We start from the raw sequence: 23,065 nt of genomic DNA, 5'->3' as shown, positions 1-23,065 counted from the left end.
AGTGATAATTTTTGTAATATGTTACAAAGAATGTTTTATTATTATATTAAAATGTTTTACTTTATCTTCGAAACATAATTTTATGGGTTTTACAAATAAGTAAATGTTTTTAAAAGTCATGTGACACCTGTGACTTGTGTATGGAAACATATACATGAAATGGGTGTTACATGTAAATTCTATTACATTACCTTTGCAGATGATTTCTCTAGATACACAAGGGTTTAACTCCTAAGATCAAATGATTAAGATGAAAATTATTTTCTGGTCTATAAAAATGAACTACAAAATCAACTTGATAAAAGAATAAAATGTGTTAGATCTGATAGGGTTGGTGAATATGGTTCTAATTTTCTTAAAGATGTATGTGAAAAGAATGGCATAATCTATGAATTCTTTGCTCCTTGTTTTTCACAACAAAATAACATAGTTGAAAGAAAAAATAGATCTTTAAAAGATATGATGAATGTTATGTTATTTAGTTTGGGTTTATTTGGCAATATATGGGGGGAGGCCATTTTTTATTCTAATCACATTCTGAACCAAGTTCCTCATAAGAAATTAGAATGTACCCCTTATGAAATATGGAAATGTTATGCTCCTAACCTTAAATATTTAAAAGTATGGAGTGTCTTGCAAAATTAGGCTTAACCGCTTTCAAGAAAAATATTATTGGTCCTAAAACTTTTGATTATGTCTTTATTGGTTATGCTAATAACAATGCTTCATACAATTCTTGTCTCTATATGATTATTCTTTTTTCCATATATGTTATTTTCTTTTAGAATATTTTTCCTCTTAAGAAACCTAGCTTGAATGCTGAAACTCACTTAGAAGATCATGCCTTGACTCCTTCTTATATGCCTACTAGGGATACTCTAGATATAAAATAGAGTCTATAAGAAGAAAAAGTCAAAGGACTGTTACTGTATTTGGACCAGACTTCATAACATCCTTTATCTCTGACGTAAGTATTTTAGATTTAATAAATGATCTTATAGCTCACGTTTTTCTTATATATGAAGATCATAAATCACATGAAGAAGCTATAAGATCATTTGATGCTAGTTTTTGGAGAAATACATCAGTAATAAGTGGATATTTAAAAAGAAACTTAGACTAGATGGATAAATCCAAATATATAAGGCAAGACAAGTAGTAAAAGGGTTTACTTAGAAATTTGGGATTGATTTTTTTAATACATACTCTCGAGTAACTAAGATCTCAAAAATTCGTGCTCTATTTTGTTTAGCATCCATTCACAGCTTACATGTTCATCAAATGGACGTAAAGACTGCATTCTTGAATAGAGATTAGATTAATAGATCTACATTGAGCAACCACAAAGATTTATGGCTCCCAATAAGGAAAGCAAAGCATGTAGATTCTAGAAGTCACTCTACAGCCCTAAGCAAGCTCTAAAATAGTGGTATGCGAAATTTCATAAAACTATTATCATTTTTGGTTTTGTCATTAATGGTGTAGACACATGTGTATACTTTAAAATGTATGATTATGATTGTGTTATCATAAGTCTATATGTGGATGACATGTTAATTATAGACACCAACATTGAAGCCATTAACAAAACTAAAAACTTCATTTCCACTAAATTTGAAATGTTAGGAGGGTAGATGTTATCTTAGGAGTCAAAGTTTCCAAAACTGAAAAAGGATTTTCTTTAAATCAATCACTCTATATAGAGAAAGTGTTAAAGAAATTTGATTATTTTGATGTTGTCTCTATGAGAACTCCTTATGACTCTAACAGTGTTTCTCAAACATAGTATGCTAAAATAATTGGGAGTCTAATGTTCTTAATGAACTATATGCGTCCAGATATTGCATGTGTTGTTAGCAGACCAAGTGGATATACCCACAATCCTAGTAAGGAACATTTGATTTCAGTAAAACGCTTACTTAAGTACCTTAGAGGTATAATTGATTGGAAACTTTATTTTGTTGGCTATATTGTAGTTCTAGAATAATATTGTGATGCAAACTAGGTGACCGATAATGATGAAATAAACTTTACAAGCGGGTATGTTTTTGCCTTAGGTGGAGGAGCAATCTCGTGGAAGTTTACTAAGCAAACCTATATTGCTCACTCTATAATGGACTGAGAGTTTATTGCACTTGACTTATCTGGGAAGAAGTAGAGTGACTAAGGAATCTGTTGGCAGAAATTTATTTATGGGGAAAATCGACTCCTCTAGTATCTTTATTCTACGACTCTCAGGCTGCGAATATATGGCAAGAAAAGACACATTCGCATAAGACATGAGTCAATGAGACATTTAATAAAAAAATGGAATACTCTATTTGGAGTATGTGAAGTCAAAAAGGAACCTAGTCGATCCACTCACCAAAAGGTTACGTAGGGAATTAGTTCTGGATTCGTCGAGGGGGATAGGCCGAAAGCCCATTAGTTGAGGAATTCATGGTGGATCCCCAACTTAGTATGAATAAGTTAAATGTGGTCAAACAAAACCCTGAAAAGACTCATAATGTACATAAATTTATAGCCTATTTTTTTAGGTGGTCTTATTGAGAAAGACTTGATGAATTTATTGTAGTAGCTGAATAACTACTCTTAATAAGTCTAAAAACTATAGAAAATGACTAAAATAAACTTATCGCTAGTAAGTGCGATTTTCTTAACTCTTAATGAATTCGATCCCACTGATTTGAGTGATCCTATTTGGGAAGGAGTCAATGAATTCACCGATAAAATAGATTGAGTTTTTATTCTTAATGAATTTTTATCCTACAGTTGGGTGGTTCATTGTTTAATGAAATTAAAGAATTCATCTAATTTAATTATGAGACCGAGCTTAATATAAAAGCTTTTAATAATTTTGTAACCATGATTCGAGTGGTTTATGTTGAGATAAAACTGATGAAATTACCTTCATAAGTGAAAAGGACTAGACACCTTCTGTAAAAGACGTTTGACCATCTTTTTACTACACTTATTATAATTTTAAGATATTATGACTTTATATATTTTGTTGATCAATCAAGGACTCCGATGGATGAATAAGATTAGTAGTGTGTTATAAGTTCACCCTAATCTTAACAAGTTCAAAATTTATTCATTTGTTAAGAAAATAATTACTTAGAGCTATGTACTAGTTCAATTTATGTTCACTGATATTTAAACTATTAATCTCTCTATTGTTCTTCTCGTTGTTTTTAAAAATAATAATAATAAGGATATACTTATGCATTAGTGGGAGAATGTTAGTAAGGAGTCCCGGTCAATTAGTTGTAATGGTTGTAAGTTATGACTAATTAGCTATATATTAAAAATTAATTTTTGGTGGCACAAAGTTTGATATTAATCACGTTATTTTAGTGATTAATTTCATTTTTAAATGAATGAATTTACACCGTTTGTGAGGCTAGGTTCATTGCTAGTGCATCTCTCACCCTATCTCATTTTGGATATTTTTTACCCTCGTTTGAAGCAACTTTTTCGGCCGAAGAGATTATAGCAATTGTAATTGCTGCATTAATTTCAATTCTTTCCCGTTGTAAGCTGCGTTTCCCCCCTACAAATATCGATTAATTTTCATTGGTTTGATCATCCTTCAACAAGCTTTCTAAAGCAAAAATTATTCTCTCAAAGGTTTTCTCTATTATTTCTTTGTTTCCAAAAGAATAGCAATACCACCATTTCGCCCACTCTAGATTTCGAGTGTCTATTTTCTAGAGATTATGTTAATCTCGGGGATCATCCAATGTAGTGATTACATCAATCAGGGCAAATTTACTTCTAAGGTAGTGGTTTACCACAACATAGTTTACAAATAATTATTTTTATTGTTTTATTTTATTATCCAGACAGGGCTACTGCCTCAGTTTTGTAGTAATATTTCCAACACTAACATGTGACATCAATTTGTTACAAATTGATAACGTTAGTGACCAATTTGTTACAAATTGATAACGTTAGTGACCAATTTGTACTTTAAAAATTTTAATAGAGAAAATAAAAATTTACTCAAACATTAATAACCATGTGTGTAGTTTACCCTTATTTGTTCTCTTGAATAATAACAAAACTGTATGGCCAAAAAGGAAGTCTTGAAACCGTCAGGTTCCAAACAAGAGAACACTACAACAAACTAGTCCATCATAAAATAGCCCAAACACAACATATACTATAGAACTGTATCTAACTCGAATATACAAAGTTAATCTCACATGATCTAGGTAAAGACAACGGTGATAGTTTAAATGTTATCGATTTTCAGGTAAATGATAGGATTGATCACTTTTATTTAAAATTTATATATTTTTTCACTTGCTTAGAAAAATATTTAGTCACTTTTGTTTTTATTTAATTAAGATTTGATCACTTTTATTTTTATTTGATTAAAATTTGGTCACTAAAAATTGGCTGTCAGTACATCTTTAACAGATTGTTAATATGACACAGTGCACTTATAAAATTAAAAAGGGTAAACTACACAAATGGTCATTCATGTTTGAGTAGATTTTCATTTTCCACACTAAGGTTTTAAAAGTAACAAATTGGTCATTAAAACATCAAATATGTCCTTGAATAATGAATTTATATCTAATTTATTCCAAAAGCTTTCTAATTTTTTGTTTACCATTCAAAATATTTGATTGCTTCATGTCTAAAAAAGTTAATATCTAAGTTTTATTTTTAAAATTTTAAAAGTATATATATATATATAGTGAAAATAGAAAAATTAGAAAGTTTTTGGGGTAAATTGCATATAAAATCATTGTTTAAGGACCTATTTGATGTTTTAGTGACCATATTTTTACTTTTGAAACTTTAGTGTGGAAAACGAAAAATTACTAAAAAATTAATAAGTATTTGTGTAATTTAACCATTTTAATTTTATGAATTCTCTGTGCCACATAAACAATTTGTTAAAGGTCTAACGACAATTATACCTTAAAGACCACGACTTAATTAATTAAATAAAAATAACTAAATATTATTTTTTTGAATTTAATGACGAAAAGTGTATAAAACTTATACAAAAGTAATCAATCATCTAATTTAATCTTCTTTTTATGTCGAGCATTAATAGATATGTTCCTTGCAAATGTGTTGTTCTCCTTCACTAGTCATGCTAATTATATGTTTTTTACATGTATAATTTTTCTGGAGAAATTGGAGATAACCTTTGTCGCAATGACCCCAAAAACTGAAAAAGGGTCCATTTTTATCAAAAGTAGGTTTCTCTTTAAAAATGAAAAAATATGGTTCAATTGAGTCGCTGCCAATTTTTGTTTAAGGTGTGATTAGATCACCAAAAAATATTTTATAATTTCAATTTAATTTTTTTTTGAAAGAACGAACCTCGTTAAAAACCCCTACTACCAACCCGAGGGTTGGGGTCCTAAAAGGGGGAGAATACTCAACTCTATTAAGCATAATTTAAATCAGTCATTATAACATTCAGAACAAACCTAGGGGCATCAGTCCCAAAAGAATAAAAGACATTACAATCCAATGTCTTCTTTGCTAAAGTATGGGCAACCTTGTTCGTTTCTCTAGATATATACAAAACAGAACGACTATCAAAATTGTTATATTTAGTGCGAATATCAACAATAGTTACACCAATGGTGGAAAAATCGCCCTCCGAGTTTTGAAATTATTAAAACAACTATTAGGTCTTCTTTTTAGAAAAAAATGAGTTTGTGAATCGATTAAATGGGGGAAGGATTAGCACTCCCACAACGCCCAGAAATCGGTACCTAGTCGATTAATTATTATCTTTGTAATAAAATTTATTAATTCAAATTTTAATTTAATCAATGATCCTTTTTTATTTAAATAAATACAATGTTATTTAACCAATTTAAAATTCTAGAGAGAAAAGTTAATAACATGTTGATTTAATTGGAGAGAATTAACCTCCTAATATAAAGTATGACGACATCCCTTCCTTTTCCATCTAATGCAGTGAATTGCCAATATTTCTTCTCAAGAATTTTAAGTTAATTGATAACATTTCAACATTTCAAACCGAAGGGAAACACCGTCTAATATAACATAGAACGACGATTTTCCCCTTTTCGGAAAGAAATAAGAAATATCATCATTATAATCGAACATGGTATTTATTTACCTAAGGTTATACAACAAACAAATATTTTATTCATAAGAATTACTAGACCTCTAAGTTTTATAGAGAATGTTCAAATATTTATAAATATCGAGACTAAACCAGCAAATAAGGTCGAATGGCTCATTCTTGTTAAATCTAAATATAATAACATTTCTCTTTCTAACCTCCTAATTAATTTTAAAGTATCGTGATTTTATATTGGTTTTACTAAAAATATTTATTTATTTTAAATTATTAGAATCGGACTGCCAGGTAGATTAAGACATCCCTTTTGATAATTTATAATAAACAAATTACATTTTAATTCAGAATAATATATCATGCTAAGTATGACCCCCATTGTTTTGTATATATTTTCGGCTGCTAACGTACATACATATATATTATAATAACAATACTAGTAATAATCAATAATGATAAATAATAATAACTAAGTAATAATAATAAATACTAACAATAATAATAAATGATAATTGTTAGTAATAATAATAACACTAATAAATACTATTAATAAAATAAAATAAAAAGAGGTAAGTCTCAAATGAAAATGAGTGTATATAGTTGTCTCTCTTTGTCTAATGGTGTGTTACCTGCATTAGGACAAAGACAAAAAGACAACGATTTTTCGTCCAGTTTCATATTCTACTTTAAAATCTGGTGCTTTCTTATGTGATATTGAAAATCATCTTTGCATCTTAAGGAAGCTAAAAACTTGTGCTTCAAAGGAAAAAATAATAATGTTTCGAGAGAAACAATCTCAAGTAAGATAGAGATTTTTAATAGTAATGATCTCGAGAGAGATAAAATTTTGTTTTAAGACAAACGATATCAAGGGAGATAAAAAATTTCAAGAGAAACAATCTTAAGTCGGATACAAAAACATGTTCAGAAGAAAATTGTCTCAATCGAGACGAATTTTTGTTTCAAGCAAAACTATCTCAAGAGAGATAAGAAATTGTTTTGAGGAAAATTGTCTCGAGGGAGACAGAATTTTGTTTCAAGCAAAATTATCTCAAGCGAGATAAAATTTCATTCTTTTCAAAGTGTCAAAATCTGAGGACAATATTGCTCCTTCTCGTTGAGGAGATCTAGTCGTCATTGGATGATCTACTCTTCCATTTGTACATCTTCAAGAATGATTAAACTTTTTGAAGTCTATTCCGCATGTATGTCTACATCTTTTACATTTTCAAGTACATGGGTTTGAAAATCTTTGTCCTATTCATTTCGATGCCAAAATAGTTTAACCTACAAAATTCAACATAATCATTAGTTAGTAAATTTCTGAATATTAAAGTTAATTTGCACGATTGGTTCCTCTACTCGATGAATTCAAGCTGAGGTTTTGACGAATCTTCTTTGCGAGTTAAGTCAAATTTTGGATAACTCCCTTTTTGCGGGTTGAGTCTAATTTGAACGTTCTTTGAGTCCAATATCCTCCATCATGAAGTTGAAATTTGACTTAAAAAAATATGCAAAATCATACACATGCGTGTATAGTCATGAATGCAATGCTCTTAAGCATGCCTAAAATGTAGAAAATTAGTTTCTCGTTGCGAATTAAGCTAAGTTGTGAACGACTCCTCAATTGCAAGTTCAATTGAATTTTGGATGGCTCCCATTTTAGGTAAAATCATGTTGAAAAATTCTTGCGAGTGAAACAAAAATTTTCAAGAGAAAATATCATAAGTGAGATAAAACTTTGTTACGAGAGAAATTGTCTCGAGTGAGACAAATTTTCAAAAGAAAACTATCTAAAGCGAGATAAAATATTTGTTTTGAGATAAACTTTCTCGAGTGAGACAAAATTTATTTCAAGAGAAAATATCTCAAGTGAGATAAAATTTTGTTTTGAGAGAAAATGTCTCGAGTGAGACAAAAAATTTCAAGGGAAAACTATCTCAAGCGAGATAAAATTTTAGTTTCAAGAGAAATTGTCTCTAGTGAGATGAAAATTTTCAAGAGAAAATTATCTCAAGCAAGATAAAAGTTTTATTTTAAGAGAAACTGTCTCGATAAGAAGAAAATTTTTAAGAGAAAACTATCTCAAGCGATAATTTTTTTTGCTTCGAGAGAAACTATCTTGAGTGAGAGGAAATTTTTTAAGAGAAAACTATCTCAAGCGAGATAAAATTTTTGTTTCGAGAGAAATTTTCTCGAGTGAGATGAAGATTTTCAAGAGAAAACTATCTCAAGTGAGATAATTTTTTTTGTTTTGAGAGAAATAGTCTTGAGTGAGACTAAATCTATTTCAAGAGAAAATATCTTAAGTGAGATAAAAAAAATTGAGAGAAAATGTCTCGAGTGAGACAAATTTTCAAGAGAAAACTATCTTAAGCGAGATAAAGTTTTTGTTTCGAGAGAAACTATCTCGAGTGAGGTGAAAATTAGTTCAAGAGAAACTATCTTTAGAAAAATGAGATTTTTTAAGAAAGTCAATAATTTTTTGGAAAACTTTAAAGATATTCTCAAGATAGGAAAAATTGATCTTAAGAAATAAAATATTGAAAATATCCTCATGAGAGGAAAATAGTGAATGATGAATGTTTGATGCAAAAATGCATAGGTAAGTAAAATGTGTCAATGCGAGTGTACGCTTTCATGAATGATAATGATACAAAGATGTGTGGCGAGTCTTCATGATCTTCGTGATTGATCCTATTCATTTCTTTCAATCAAAGTGCTTTATTTTTCATTCATAACAATATATTTTTCATGCCCCAACAAATTTTGCCCCCAAGGTTTCTTATCTTTGCCCCGCCATTGATTCTGAGTTTTCATGTCTAAGAGACATTTGTCAATTTTCCAAGATATACACCCTAGAGATAATATCTTGTTCAAAAATGTTTTTCTACCTCTTCTATTTTTTAAAATGTGAATAGTTTGTTAAAGAAACAAAATTATGCTCCTTATTTTAGGCTCACAATTGAAGCAAATTACAAAAACATAAGTTCAATAAATATAAAAAGAATCAAGTGTTTTTTCAATCTTTTAAAGTTATAGTTCTTTGCCAAACGTTAAGACTAATGCTTTTGAGATTTGGGTTAATTATGGAATGAAAAGGGTTTCAAATTGGCTCATTTGGTTAAGACATAACACTTATGGTTCTCTAATGTTCCTCGATTACATATGTTCATCATCTAGAAATGTCCACCAATTGTAAGCTCTTATGCAACAGATGATTTATCAACATATTTATAATACCAACTCTTATGCAACATTTGCACAATCTTCACATTCGAGCCACCTTTTTAGTTTTTCATATCGAATACTCCTTTAGTTTCAAGATGCCCTTTACGAATTTTCATCTTGAACCCTTCTTTCATTTTTTTCTCATTTTTCTTTATCATGCATTAAATTTTTGGAAAACCTTCTGCAAATAAAAGACAAACCCTGAGGTATGAAATGAAATCTGTAGATAATCTCTTCTACTTAGATATTCATGTATGATTAGAAAGGACTTTTCAAACACGTAACATAGGCTAGGGCTCATGGTTATGAAAGAAAGTATAAATAGGCCCAAAAAATGTTTGAGGGTGATTCAACCAAGGATCAATGCGTTTCTTCTTATCTTGCTCGATTTGAATATGCATCCACATTTTCTTCCTTTCTCTTTTGGATCCCTATAGACTTCCCATTTGTGGGTTTTCACCCTATAGGTTATTTTCTTTTTTTAATGCCTTTGTAATTTCATGATCTTCTCATAGATATAACAAGGATCTTTGAACAAGATGAAGTTGATAAACCTTTTGATTTTAGGAGTATTTTTTTTTACGAAAGTCTCCTGACATTTGCTTATTGCTTTTCTATTTGATGAATTTGGTACTTCAATTTCATTTGAGCACAACATATCATTTTTTATTTCATGCATCACGTGTTTTCTCACTTGGATTTGAATCTCTAAACACATTCTATCTGGTCAACTTTGTGATGCTTTATTGTTCTTTACCTTATTTCATAAGGATTCGTCCACATAGTAACATTTAAACTGATTATGTTTACTCATGTAAGTAGATTTTCTTTCATTTTTCCCCTGGTGTGGGGAGTGATCCTTGGTTAGGATTAAACCCCCAAAATAAAAAAAAATATTATAGGCTTAAATGCAGACATTAATGGATAATTTTCTCTTTTTTTTAAGGGATAACGAAAGAAGATCGTTTATCATTTCATACATAAAAGTCCTTTGAAATAGGTATCCCTAGGTGTTAGATGTTCAGAATTAATCTTTTATTCACTAAAAAAATAAGTCATTGATGTGTGATGATTCTTCTATTATTTCTTTTTTTTTTCTTCCTTTTATTTTTGATTTGCCCCAATTACTCTAATTTATCCACATAAGACCGGTGTGATGCCCCAACTTGTTTTTCTTGCGGGAAAATTTGCACATGAACAACATCATGCATTTAATGTTTTTGGATTTTATTGAGAAAGAATAATATTGGTTCTGTGTCTAAGTAGACGATCATGTGATTTTGATGTCGTGGCTATGGAGAAAGATAATGTTATGACAAGGTTAATTGTGCTTAAGAAGGTGAGGCTATGAATTCAATGCCTTAAAGAAAGGGAAATATCATGTTGAGTATATCAAGGCTAGTTGTTTTGATGTTGGTCACAAATGATTTCAAGAGAAAATCAAGAGATTGTGTTCTTTAGCTAGAGACAAGTTACAAAAGGTTTAATCTCACCACTTGTCAAAGGTTTATAACTTTGATTCTTTTAAAAGAACTTTTAATTCAATTGATATCTAAAGAACTTCAAGATTAAAATTTGTCCTTTGCTCATAAATTTAGAATGTAAAATTTTATTCGAAATGTTCGCAACCATCAGACCATTTCAAAACATTTAAGGAAATGTGAAAGAAAGAATGAAAAACACGTTCAAACAAGATGGAATTTGTTCATGTAAGTGCAAAACAACTATGTGGTGGATGAATATCGACTTCTATTGGTTCTACTCCCATCAATCATTTAATATTCATGCATTAGAATCAACTAAATTATACACGTTACGGTGTAATACCCTATAATTCTTGGTGGTATGTTTGCAACTACCGCTAGAGGACCATTGTGGATGAAATTATCATCAAAATCTTCGGGATAAGGAAGACGATGAGTTGCGTGATTAGAATTACTAGACAAAATTACTCCATGAATTATTTTGATGTTTTTCATGATTAATGCACGAAAAGATACTTAAATGTCATGCGAAATACAAAGATATAAATGTATCATGCAAAGTTACAAGAGCAAGTATAAATATAAATGAAAAGATGCAAGTGTAATTGTAAATGCAAATGCATAATGCAAAGATGCTAACCCCATAAAGTAAACACCATATAACAACCTTCATTAGAACGCAAAGGTTTCATTAAACCATACAGTAAAATTATTCTTCTTACCATGCTACCTTCTTTCTCTAATCTAATGCTAAACTCGAAATGAATTTTGCTTCAATCCTAATGTCGAACCTCTTAGATTGGATGATGTGACTTGTCTTCTTCTCAAATCTTCTACACAGTTGTCGAAATCTTGAGATCTCCACTTCTTTGAGATCTCCAAGGACAATGGTCATCGTGTATTTGTGAAGAGTCTTCTCGTGTTCATCTCTTTCATCAGTTGCATTTCTATGTGGATCATCGAAGTATCGTCAGACATCCTAAATTTGAGTATCTGGTTGAGAAACCCTTGCTTCATTATGAAAACCTTCTAATTTGGTTAATCACTTGCGAGCTAACACCTTTGTATCATATGATGAAAATGCAAAATGCAAGTAAGAAAAATACAAAAAAACAAAAATGGTTAGTACTAATAAAAAAATAGTAACTATTATCGAAAAATAAATCCTACCCAACATGTTGTCTACCCGACATGATTTATAAAAGCGGATCCTACCCACACATGATTTATACCCCATGCATTTTTTTTTGCAAAAAAAAAAAACCCTAACCGCATGATTTATAGTTTGTATGCTTTGACTTATGACCATCGGTAATCTTAAAAATAACTTCATTTGGATTTGTGTGATCCTTTTTGTTGTTCTTAAAATTAATATAATTTTTCAAATTTCGTACACTCAATAAAGAGATAAAACTCATTTGATAGTATTCTTTTAAAAAAGGAAATGATTTAGTTATATAAAACAAATAAAATTAGAAGAGAGAAAATATATACAAACAAATTATTTAGGTATATCAAATGAAGAATTAATTTTTCTTTAATAGTCTAGGTTGAATAGAAAGTAGTACTTATTCAAAAAATTTCTTAACCATTGATAATGTTTACACACCCCACAAACACTATTACTTGAAGTCAAAACCTCAAGAAAGAACAAGACTTCTTTTTACCATTGAATTGAATTCACTTTGAGTTCAGCTAAAATCTTCTTTTTATATAAAACCGATATAATATTATAAAATATGATAAATGCAGTTGTAAAGATTTAGATGAAAACTTTGAGCTCAGCTTTCAACTTTCTATTTACATGAAAACTTACTGTAATTCAAGGGATTCAACCAAAATGGTGCAAAGGGTAGCTAAGATATTGATAACTGTTGATGATTTTTGCCCCCTGTAAAGATTTAGAATTTATTTATACAGTCATGAAATGATCGTATTCCAATCATTTGTACAAGCTGAACTATCATCGTACTTAGCCATGCACTACCTCAGCTATTAGTTCATCAACCAACAATCTCTCCATCTCCTTACCTACTGCATCGATATCACCCCTCAAGTTTAACCATTCACATTCCCCAGCATCCACGTCCAGTTCCTTGTTTTTGCTTACCAGAGATCTGTGCAGGTTGTATTCGAGCTCTTGTATGTTCCACTTTGGGATAATTTTTCTTACAGGCTTTATCCATGGGTATTGGTCCATGAATTGTTGATACATCTCCAGTAGCTTTGAATTGATCCTGTCAAACATCAGCCTCCTTTCAGCCCTTGAACAAGAAATTAGGTTAAGATGTTTTTTCTCCAGTTCTTCGAAAACTATAGGATTCACGGGGCAATCTAGGGAATGCCATGTCGCTAAGAAGGTATCGAGGTCGGCTCCATTGATTCCGGAATCAACCAAGACGTCAACTATGTAAATAGACTCCAAGTTTTTTTCGGCCATTGCTGTCCCTTTTTCCTCAGCAGACTGAACGGATAATTGATCACCATCATCATCACTAGAAAGAAGCACCGTTCCCTCTTCATATGCCTCGGTTTCTAGTTTTAATAGTTGAAGTTGCATCCGAAGGCCTAAAAATATAAAAATAACAAAAATATTAAACAGAATAGATAGGATCACAAGAAATGCGAAACGAAACACAGATTGATAGCATAATTTGATAAACTTGTAAGAGTCATGCATTAAACATATAGATTTAAATCATAGAGAAAGTCCATTCACTCAGGTGTAGAAAGACAGCATATGATTCCATACCTTTACTGTCCCTTAGTACTAGAATCTGATTAAAAAGCTCAGAAAATTAAAAAGAGACTTTCTTTCTAATCGAAATGGAAGGTAAAACATAAAAGTAATGAAGCTAAAACAGCCACTAAATTACCATGGAGGTGAACACTAACACTCTCAAAGCATTCAGAACCAGATGATAAATCATCAGTGAAAGGAACTTCTATAACTGAAATTGGACTTGGTTGATCTCTCTCCTTAGACCTTGCTCGAGATCCTAATTCTGATACAGGGCAATGCAATGGGGCTTGCTTAGATGGTGCCTCTGATGGTTCCTGGAGATAATTGCAAGAGATTCATTTGTTAAACCATGAATTAGGTTTGTCAAATATCCCTACTAACAACCAATGTGCATGTTTGGAAACATGCAAGCTAAAACACTATTCGATCAAAAATCAAATACCTCAGAGTTACTTGCATCACCACTAGAAACATCAGAATTTGGAGGAGGAGTTGATAATTCCATGTGAGAATGTTTAGATAACACAGCCTTTTTCTGATCTTTAATGTCCAATGCATTTTGAAGAACTGAACTTGAGTCAATGGCAGTACTAGCAGATTCTCCCGAGACCATAAGGTTGTTTTCAGATTGGTTATCCCCTTGGAAATTTTGTAGTACTTGATGTGGGGTGGTGTTAAAATCAGGTGAAGTGTCAGTATTTTCCTTATTACTACTGCAACTGCTACTCGAAATTTGAGATTTCTTAACACGGAATCTTTGGTTGCTAGGTAATGGAGCTTCCCACTGATTAAAATTGCCTTTTACTGCTTTGTTTCTGTCCCACTTGAAACCCTCTTTTGGAATCACATACATATCTCTCTGTAGACTTCCGTGGCGACTGCTTACTCTAGGACTTCCAAAGTCGGTAACAGAAGCCGGTACAGATCGTGATCTTGAAAGACTACTGAAACATCCATCTTTCCAACCATCCCTACTGCTAATGCCTAATGGTTCATTCCAAACTTTTGGCCCAGCATGATTACCAATCTCACTGCATCCTTCCCCACCAACAAGGCCACTATAATTTGCTGGGCTCATTTCCCTATCCGAGATTGCAAGCATTTCACCCAATGTACTGCCCTTACTAACCATCTGCAGCCCTTGAGATGCATGTGTTAATTTCCACCTCTCAGATAGTCGCTTTTTAGCCTCCCTACTAATGAATGATTCAGTACGACGGGATGATGGCCTCCTATGTAGCTTATGCCAGCCAACTTTATCCCTTTGGGACACTGTTGGTACATCCAAATCATTTGCAGATTCGGAACCAGATACATCACATGAACTCTCATCCCCTGCATATCCTCTAACCCTGGATGTCAAAATTTTCATTGATCCATTGATAAAGCTATTTTTTATTTGCCTTGTAATCACCTTTGACATTTCCCTCGACTCTCTAGAATTATGCCTAGAAAACCCAATATCGGGGTGAAACCTTTTCTTGCGCGATGTTTCTGCCTCCCTGCTTTCAATACCCAAAGTTTCCGGGTTTCCTAAATGAGAATGATGAGAAGAACAAGGTGATGAAGCAGTTCTCGTGGAATTCTGCGACTTCCCCAGATTTGGTTTCAAGACAACAATTCTTGTGGGTAGAATCGCTGGCCCAGTTTTCTCATCTAACTGAACCTTAGGTGACATGGGGCGATTGTGAGCAACATATCTCCCATTTGAGCGGCTGAAAAGTTCTTCTTGAAGCCCTTTAGGATGTTTACTGTGGTGCTTCAATCGAGTATCTTTCCCTGCTCCACGATGTAATCGACCATCATCATTATTCAGAGTGTGCGTCGATTTCAAGACTGATATTTGACCACAATGGGACTGAGGTGGCACACCTTGCAGATCATGCAAATGCTTTGTGAATAACAGATCTGGTTGCTCAAGGAATTTCAGCAGAAGATCCGTGTTCGAGTTTAGCACCTCAAGGGCATCATTGAATTCCTTGGAATCCTGAAACTTTTCATCAGTTGAAAGACGTTTAGCCTCCATAAACTTCTGCTGGATAAAGGCAACGTCAGCATCAGAAAGCTTTGAGTTTGCAGTCCCTTGTAAAGCGTAACCACCACTCTCAATTTTTGATGCATCTAAAACTTCAAAAACGTCTTTAAACTCCGGCTCCTCCATTGAGCTTTTCCTAGAAGACCGCTGACTATAGAATGAACCACCCTTTTGAACTTTCTCTTGACTACTCTCAGTCTGTTTCTGCTGCTTGTGGCCATTCTGTTGAGGTGGTAACCCATCAAGGCCCATTAATCTTGCTATAACACTTGATGATTGTTTTCTAGATTCATTTTCTTTCGACATCTCTCGTGCTAACAACTTCTTCATTGGGGTTCCAGTTGATATCCTCGACGACCTCCAATCGAAATCAAACATGAACTATAACAACCAGAACCATATTTTGCATTAAAATAAATATTCAGGAGAATCTAAAACTGCTGAGTATCTAACTGTAAATCATACTGTAAAATCACGGAAACAATTAAACCAGCGCACCTGATCCTGGACTCTATTATTATTAAGGCATGAACTAGAATCAAATGCCAAATCTGGGACTTTTCTATGTTTTTGAAGCTGCCTGTTTCCTGGGAAAAAATCATATAAAAGCATTAGGATGTTCTAGGAGTAAAGAGAGGGGCAATCTAAAATTATTTTAGAAGCTAAGTTTTAAAAGCTTATGAAATCAACATAATCACAAAAAGACTTGAGAACTATTCTCATAAAAAAAATGCAAACGACAAACCCATAAACAAAATGCCTAAACATTTTTTATTTTAAAAAAGTAAAAGCAACTCTAGCTAAGAAATGCAATCAGAACTTATCATAACCCAAGAGAAAAAAGAGGCAAAATCATGTTGATAGGACCATACAAGAAAAGTTAGAAAAGGGTTCATGAGAAAATGCTAACTTTGAAAGCATAATCAAAGAGTAGAAGAAGGGATATAGAGGAAAGAAAATGCATGTGAGATAGAGAAATAGTGAAAGAAAAATTAAGATAATTCTACAAGTATGAGAGTGAACGGAATATAGCATATTACAAGATTAACATTTAATTCTTGATAAACCAAAGAAGAAAGCAACAAAAATGGGGGGAAATAGAGGGAAAAAACTTGCGTTTGGTAACTAAGAAAATGTAGGAAGGCAGCCAAATACCAATAACGGGAGGGGAAGAAAAGCTAAAAATAATGAAATTCTTTTGGCTATATTCAATTTTCAAAATAGAAAAGAAAAGAAAAAATAGAATTTTTTATATAATAAAGCAACCAAAAATTCAAAAAAAAAAAGCATACTTTTGCCTAGGATTCCCCAACCCAAACTGAAAATTTACTTCAAAAATGCGTTAAAAATAACAAATAAAAAGAGAACAGCGGACCTCTCGAGGAAGAAGGAGCATCTGAAGAAAGTTCAAAATCAGTGAAGCTTATATCAGCAGAGAAGCTGGAAATCTTCGGCATCCGTTGCCCAGAAATCTCCATCTTCACCCATTTAACTAAGAACAAAAAAACCAGAAATATGGATCGCACATTTGGGGGTAGGAAGCAAGAAAATGAAAAAGCGAGATCTTGGACAGTAGCAGAAGAAGAAATTTGATAATTTTCTTTGAAAAAGAAATAAAGGAAAGGGAAATGGTTAGCAGAGTAGTTAAAACGGGGAGCGTGACAACGGCGGGGGGCCATAAAGAGCCTTCGAAGAAAGGCAAAGCTAAAAGCTTTTTTTAAACATTCAAAATACTCTGATAAACCCACACTGAGGTTAGGGGCCTAGGGGGTGCACTCTGCGCGGGCAAGTGAACATCCCATGCCTTTCCCCTCATCTAACTAATTTTTCCATATTATTATTAATAGGTTAAATTATAGCATACGTCAATCAATTATTAGTGTAATTACAAATGGGTCATATGATTTCAAAAGGTTAATCCATTGAACACTAAAAAAGAAATAAACACTAGAAGACTCTTCTAATGTTAGATTATAGACCATTATTAGTAAGATTACAAATATGTTACCTACTTTTAAAATGTCACAAATGAGTGATTTAATTGAAAAAGAAAACTCGTTTTACTTTTAGACAATGCGGAGATTATAGACAATTTAAATGGTTGAGAGACTATCTTTGATAAAAAGAAGAACGTATGGAAGTTTAAATCGATTAATTTTTATATTCTTGATTGTTAAGGAAATAAGTACTTGGATGGAATATACTTTGAGGTTCCTTAAATATACACACTAAAAATTAATTTTTCAAATCACTATTGAAAATAAAACATGAATTAAAAAAATAAAATAATAATAATAAACAAAATTAAGAATTTAAAAATGAAATTGGATATTTTTCAATACCCTTTCTAAGATCTCGTCTTAAATAAATATGGGTTTTAATTGATTGAAGGATGAACCTCTAATGATAGTTAATTGGTAGTAAATTAGATAATAGAGAATAATACCTCAGCATGTCATAATATAATTGAATCTTCACATTCTAAATAAAAGTAAGATAAAAATCTTGAACACGAGAAAAAAACTTTCAAAAAGACTTTTGAAGAAAGAAAATTCTTTATTTATAACACCACGAATTTGATATTGTCGTTATGACTGAATCTAGAATGCTACTAAACGATAGCAAAAAATCATATATCATTTTAGCCAAGTTTATAATGATTCTTGCTTTCTTATAGAAATATTCATATCATCTTATTGATGATATTTATGAAATGACCATCCAGCTCAGTTGGTAGAGCACAAGGTTTCGTGGGATCGAGTCCCACGAAAGGCATTTCATAATTCGAAGGTCTCTTACAGAAGCTGCTCTCAACCTGGTGTTGTGAGTAGCCTACTATCTTACCTTCCACTTACCCCATATATACGGGAAAAAGGGACAACCATTTATTGATGATATTTATCTATCACTATTTTAAAAATTTTAAACAGAAAATTTAAGTGTCGATAAATTAAAATAAATGTTCAAAACAATTCGAAAATAAATCCAGTACAAATTCAAAACCATAGTCTAAAAAATATAATATATAAAATAGAGTAGTATTAAAAGATCAAGATGAATGTGGAAAACGAAACTCACCATTATCATTATGAACGAAACATAAAATTGGGGAATGAGTCAAAAAAATCAATGTGATCTGTAAATGTAAAAAGTAACCAGAGATCATGTTCATTGCAACGAATAACTAGAGAACATACATAGAAAAGTTGTAATTTATAATCAGTTCGATATATTATGCAATTAGTAAACCTCTAGCTATCCATACATTCATTAGTCTCCACAAGTCAGTATCAAGTATTTTAAAACAATATATTCCTCTAAAAGACTAATATGTAAGTGCATTACTGATAACTTTCTAAAAGAGTTATTATTTAGGATCGTTTTACTTAGGTTGACTTGAACTTTAACATCATTAGGATCATTTTATGTTTAATTTAACATATTTTACATCATTTGCAGTTAGGAGTGAATTGTTGTTTCTTGAGCTGAATTTGAAGCTTTTGTTGTGAATTGCTACTCTGATGATATGACTATGCCTGATGTTGTAGACATTATTGTGAGTCGATGCAAGACAAAATTGCTAAGTCGATTCTACAAGAACTAATGACTCATCAAACGGTTAGAGGGAATCTTGTAGGAATGTTAGTTGTCCAATTTAGATAATCTCAAGGTTGGAAAATGTAGAAAAATAGGAATTTTCCTATTGGATTGAGCCTTGACTCTTAGAGCTTATAAAATAGGCTAGCCTTCCCACATTTCACACTCTTCTTCTTTTTATTATATTTTTAGCCTTCATTTTTATGTTTCCTCCACCACCGTAGCAGCCATGACAACTTAGGCATATCGGGGGAGCTTTAATTGGAAATGGAGTAGTGCACCATGAAGGTGATGGCCGATGTTGTTTGGATTCCTTCTTTGCTTTCACTTTTAAACCCAATGTGAGGAAACATTATTTGCTAAGTTGGATGTTATTTTGTAGATGATGTGTTAAACTTGGATGTTGATTTATTTTTATATTTTATGAAATATATGTTTGTCTATTTTACCATGTTAATGGATTAATGTTGCTTAAGATTAATATTTAGGATTGTTTTTGGAAATAAAAAGTTGTCCTATAATGCGTTGAGATACAAGTTACATTATTTATAACATCAGTATTGTAAGAGCATTGTGTAACACATTTGAAGATTTATTTTCCCTACATTTTATAGCATTCTAATTGACTATATTTAGGTTGAGATGTAAAAATACAATCTGCCTGATATGACATTTTAGAATTGTTAAATGCTTTATGTAATTTTTATATCATTATTAACTTGTATGTGTCGTTCAACGCTTTATGATTCTCTGTACCAACAACATATTCCATTGAAGATTGTTGTAATCCATGTTTTCTTTAACTTGTTGTTAGCTTCTTTTTCACATCTTTATTACCATAATAATTTCACATCTTTTAAATATTTATTATAAATAATTCAATATTTTAATCACTTGTTCTCTGTGGGTTCAACATCCGAAACACTTGATGTGTTCACTTACTACTTTATAAAGATATGTGCACTTGCGTTAGTTATTATAGAAATATTGGTAGCATTGAGTTTTTGACACCATTGCCGAAAAATAATATCATTATGTTAGGTTATTTTTCTTTTGTTATTACTAGTTTTGTTTATTTTCTTTTTTTATAGGTAATTTTAGCATAGCGTTGTTAGTGCATGACATGCAACAATAAGCACAACCTAAAACCTTTTGGTCCTGAAATTGAGCGAATGTTAATGATTTACCAAGGAGATGACAACAATAGTTTACCATCACTGTAAAATAGTGCAAATGATAATTTAACAAATGACAATGATAGGGTGATTTTGTCCCTTTAAAACATTCTGATGTAGCAAAGTTATTACAACATCAATGACTGTAAGAGCCCAATCCAAGAGCATGTTGTTCCTAAACTAGATGATTTTAATCCTGGGATTGTACGACCTGTTGGTCATACTACTCACTTCGAGTTGAAGCCAGTGATGTTGTAGATATTGTAGTCGAAGAGACAATACAATATGATGTTTATTGAGGCTCCACGAGTTCACATACAAGCATTTATGGAAGTATGTAATTCTTTTATACAACAATGAGTGTTGGAGGAATTTTTAAACCTGAAATTATGTCTTTACTCTTTTCGCGATAAAGTTAAGGCATAACTTAACTCACTACCCACTTGGAGCTATAACATCATGGAATAAACTTACATAAAAGTACTTACTACGATTCAATCCTCCCAACAAGAATGCTAAGTTGAGGAATGATCTCACATTTTTCAAACAAATAGAGAACAAGAACCTTTATGAAGTGTAAGAGTGATTTAAAAATTTACTATGCAATTGCTTGATGCATGGTTTCCAAAATTGGACAAAAATAAAGATGTTCTATAATGGACTTAACATACAAACAAGGATAGTTGTAGATATTTCTGCCAATGGAGCATTCCTGGATAAGACGTATAATGAAGCTTATAATATCTTGGAGAGGATTTTAAATAATGATTATCAATATCCTAATACAAGGATTATGTTGGGTAGATGGGTTACTGCAATAATAGACAAGGAAGTTCTTTCAAAGAAGTGAAGACTTAGAGAATTTGAAACTATTGCACTCACTGAAAGATGTAGTGTTATGGTTACGAGTAGATTGCCAGCCAAATTGAAAGATCTAGGGAGTTTTATTATCCCTTGCGTTATTGGTGATCAATTTATAGGTAAAACACTATGTGATTAAGGTGTAAACATTAATATAATTCTGTCCATTTTTATGAAATTTGGAAGTGGGGAAGCAAGGCCTATCACCGTGACACTTCAACTCGTTGATCATTCTATAGTACATCATGATGGCATATTTGATAACATGGTAATCCAAGTGAATAAGTTCAATTTTCCCACCAATTTTATTATTTTGGACTGTGAATTTAACAAGGATGTGCCAATTATAATCGGCCAAGCATTCTTTGCTACAGGAAGAGCATTGATCGATTTTGAATAAGGAGAACTTACTATACACCTTAATGATGAATATATTACTATTAATATCTTGAATAATGTTTCGTAGGATGATGATATTGTTGAATGCCATTCTATTGATATCATTGAGGTAATTGTGCAGGAATATACAGATGAATACCACAACATTGATGAAGTTATTAATATTGTCAGACAATAGAGGAACACAAGGAACATGATGAGATTGATGAGGTTGAAAGTAAGTATGTACAACACTTTTATTCATTGGACCTTTCGAATAAGCCTATCAAAGTTCCTCAACCCTATATTGAAGAACCACCATGTAATACCCTAAACATTGGGTCAGTGACTAAAGTGTAAGGATTTAAAAGTTAGTGGTTATATTTTGATAAATTGAAAAGTTCAAGGACTAATTTTGGAAATTTTTTCAAGGACTTATTATCAAATATTGAAGGATTGAAGGGCAAAGTGATCTTTTGACAAGAAATGAATTTAAAATTCATTTTTAAGGGTTATTTAACATGTGAGGATTAGAGAAAGAGAAAGAAAAATCTGGAACACTTATCTTCTTCCTTTCTCCACCGAGACCCTCATGGCTAAGGTAAGTGATTTTAAAGTTGATTGTTTCTTTTGTTTGTGAGGATTAAGAATGATTTCTATAAAGAACAATAAATGATGTTGAATTAAGCCAATGTATGCATATGTGTTATATGTGAATATATGATATGTGAAACGAAGCACTATGAGAATGACTTCCATGTGAATAAATGTTAAACTTGGATAATGCTACGTGAAATTTGTTCTAAGTAAAATTGTCCTACGTGAAAATATCCTATGTGAATGTACTATATGTGAATAAGACACACTCTGAGTAGTGAAATGAAAAATAATTATAAAGCTAAAGCCCAAAGTATATTTTATGAGAATTAGGGCTATAGTTGGCATGCCAAGAGTCGAGGTTTCTACGCGGTCCTTTGGGACAAATCTAGGTGGTCCTTGGGGATAAATTCTATGCAGTCCTTTGGGACAAATTCTACGTGGCACTTCGGTGTAGTTTATATGAGAAATGGTGACTGAATTAGCTCAAACCTCAATGTACTCACATACCTTGAGTTCTCAGCGACATACGTTGGGCTAATTAAATAAATGGATATAAATTAAACCAATTGATATTGACTGAAAAAATGTATAAGTTATATGTAGTTTATATGAAATGTAAACTGATTATAAATTGTACATTGTCTAAAAGTCTATATGTTAATGATATGAAATATATAAACGAGAGTAACATGGATATAAATTTATCCATGTTTAATAAGATAGTTTATAAGCTATAAAACTTGTGGTGTTTTTGTACTTAATATTTCTTTTGTAAAATTTATATAAATGTTTTACTGTTTTATATATCTCATAATGCCTCACTAAGTCATATATTTAGCGTGTGAATGTTTTCACACGTAGGTCCAAAGAGATTGGAGG

At 31.6% G+C, this 23,065-nt stretch overlaps 1 protein-coding gene across 1 annotated transcript; it reads right to left on the bottom strand.

Annotated features, from left to right (window-relative positions):
* Positions 1-12,689: 12,689 nt before the first annotated feature.
* LOC120135434 lies at positions 12,690-17,121 on the bottom strand. The gene is made up of 5 exons (XM_039151693.1): positions 16,951-17,121; positions 16,074-16,162; positions 13,983-15,956; positions 13,674-13,854; positions 12,690-13,365 (listed from the first exon to the last, which is right to left on the bottom strand). Exons 1-5 carry the CDS (start codon positions 17,051-17,053, stop codon positions 12,770-12,772), a joined length of 2,943 nt encoding a protein of 980 aa, XP_039007624.1. The 5' UTR covers positions 17,054-17,121; the 3' UTR covers positions 12,690-12,769.
* Positions 17,122-23,065: the final 5,944 nt, after the last annotated feature.

Source organism: Hibiscus syriacus, unplaced genomic scaffold, assembly GCF_006381635.1.
Source record: "Hibiscus syriacus cultivar Baekdansim isolate YM2019G1 unplaced genomic scaffold, ASM638163v2 tig00110610_pilon, whole genome shotgun sequence".
Classification (NCBI taxonomy): domain Eukaryota; kingdom Viridiplantae; phylum Streptophyta; class Magnoliopsida; order Malvales; family Malvaceae; genus Hibiscus; species Hibiscus syriacus.
The sequence above is the reverse complement of the archived record's forward strand: the minus strand, read 5'-3'. Positions and strand labels throughout refer to the sequence as shown.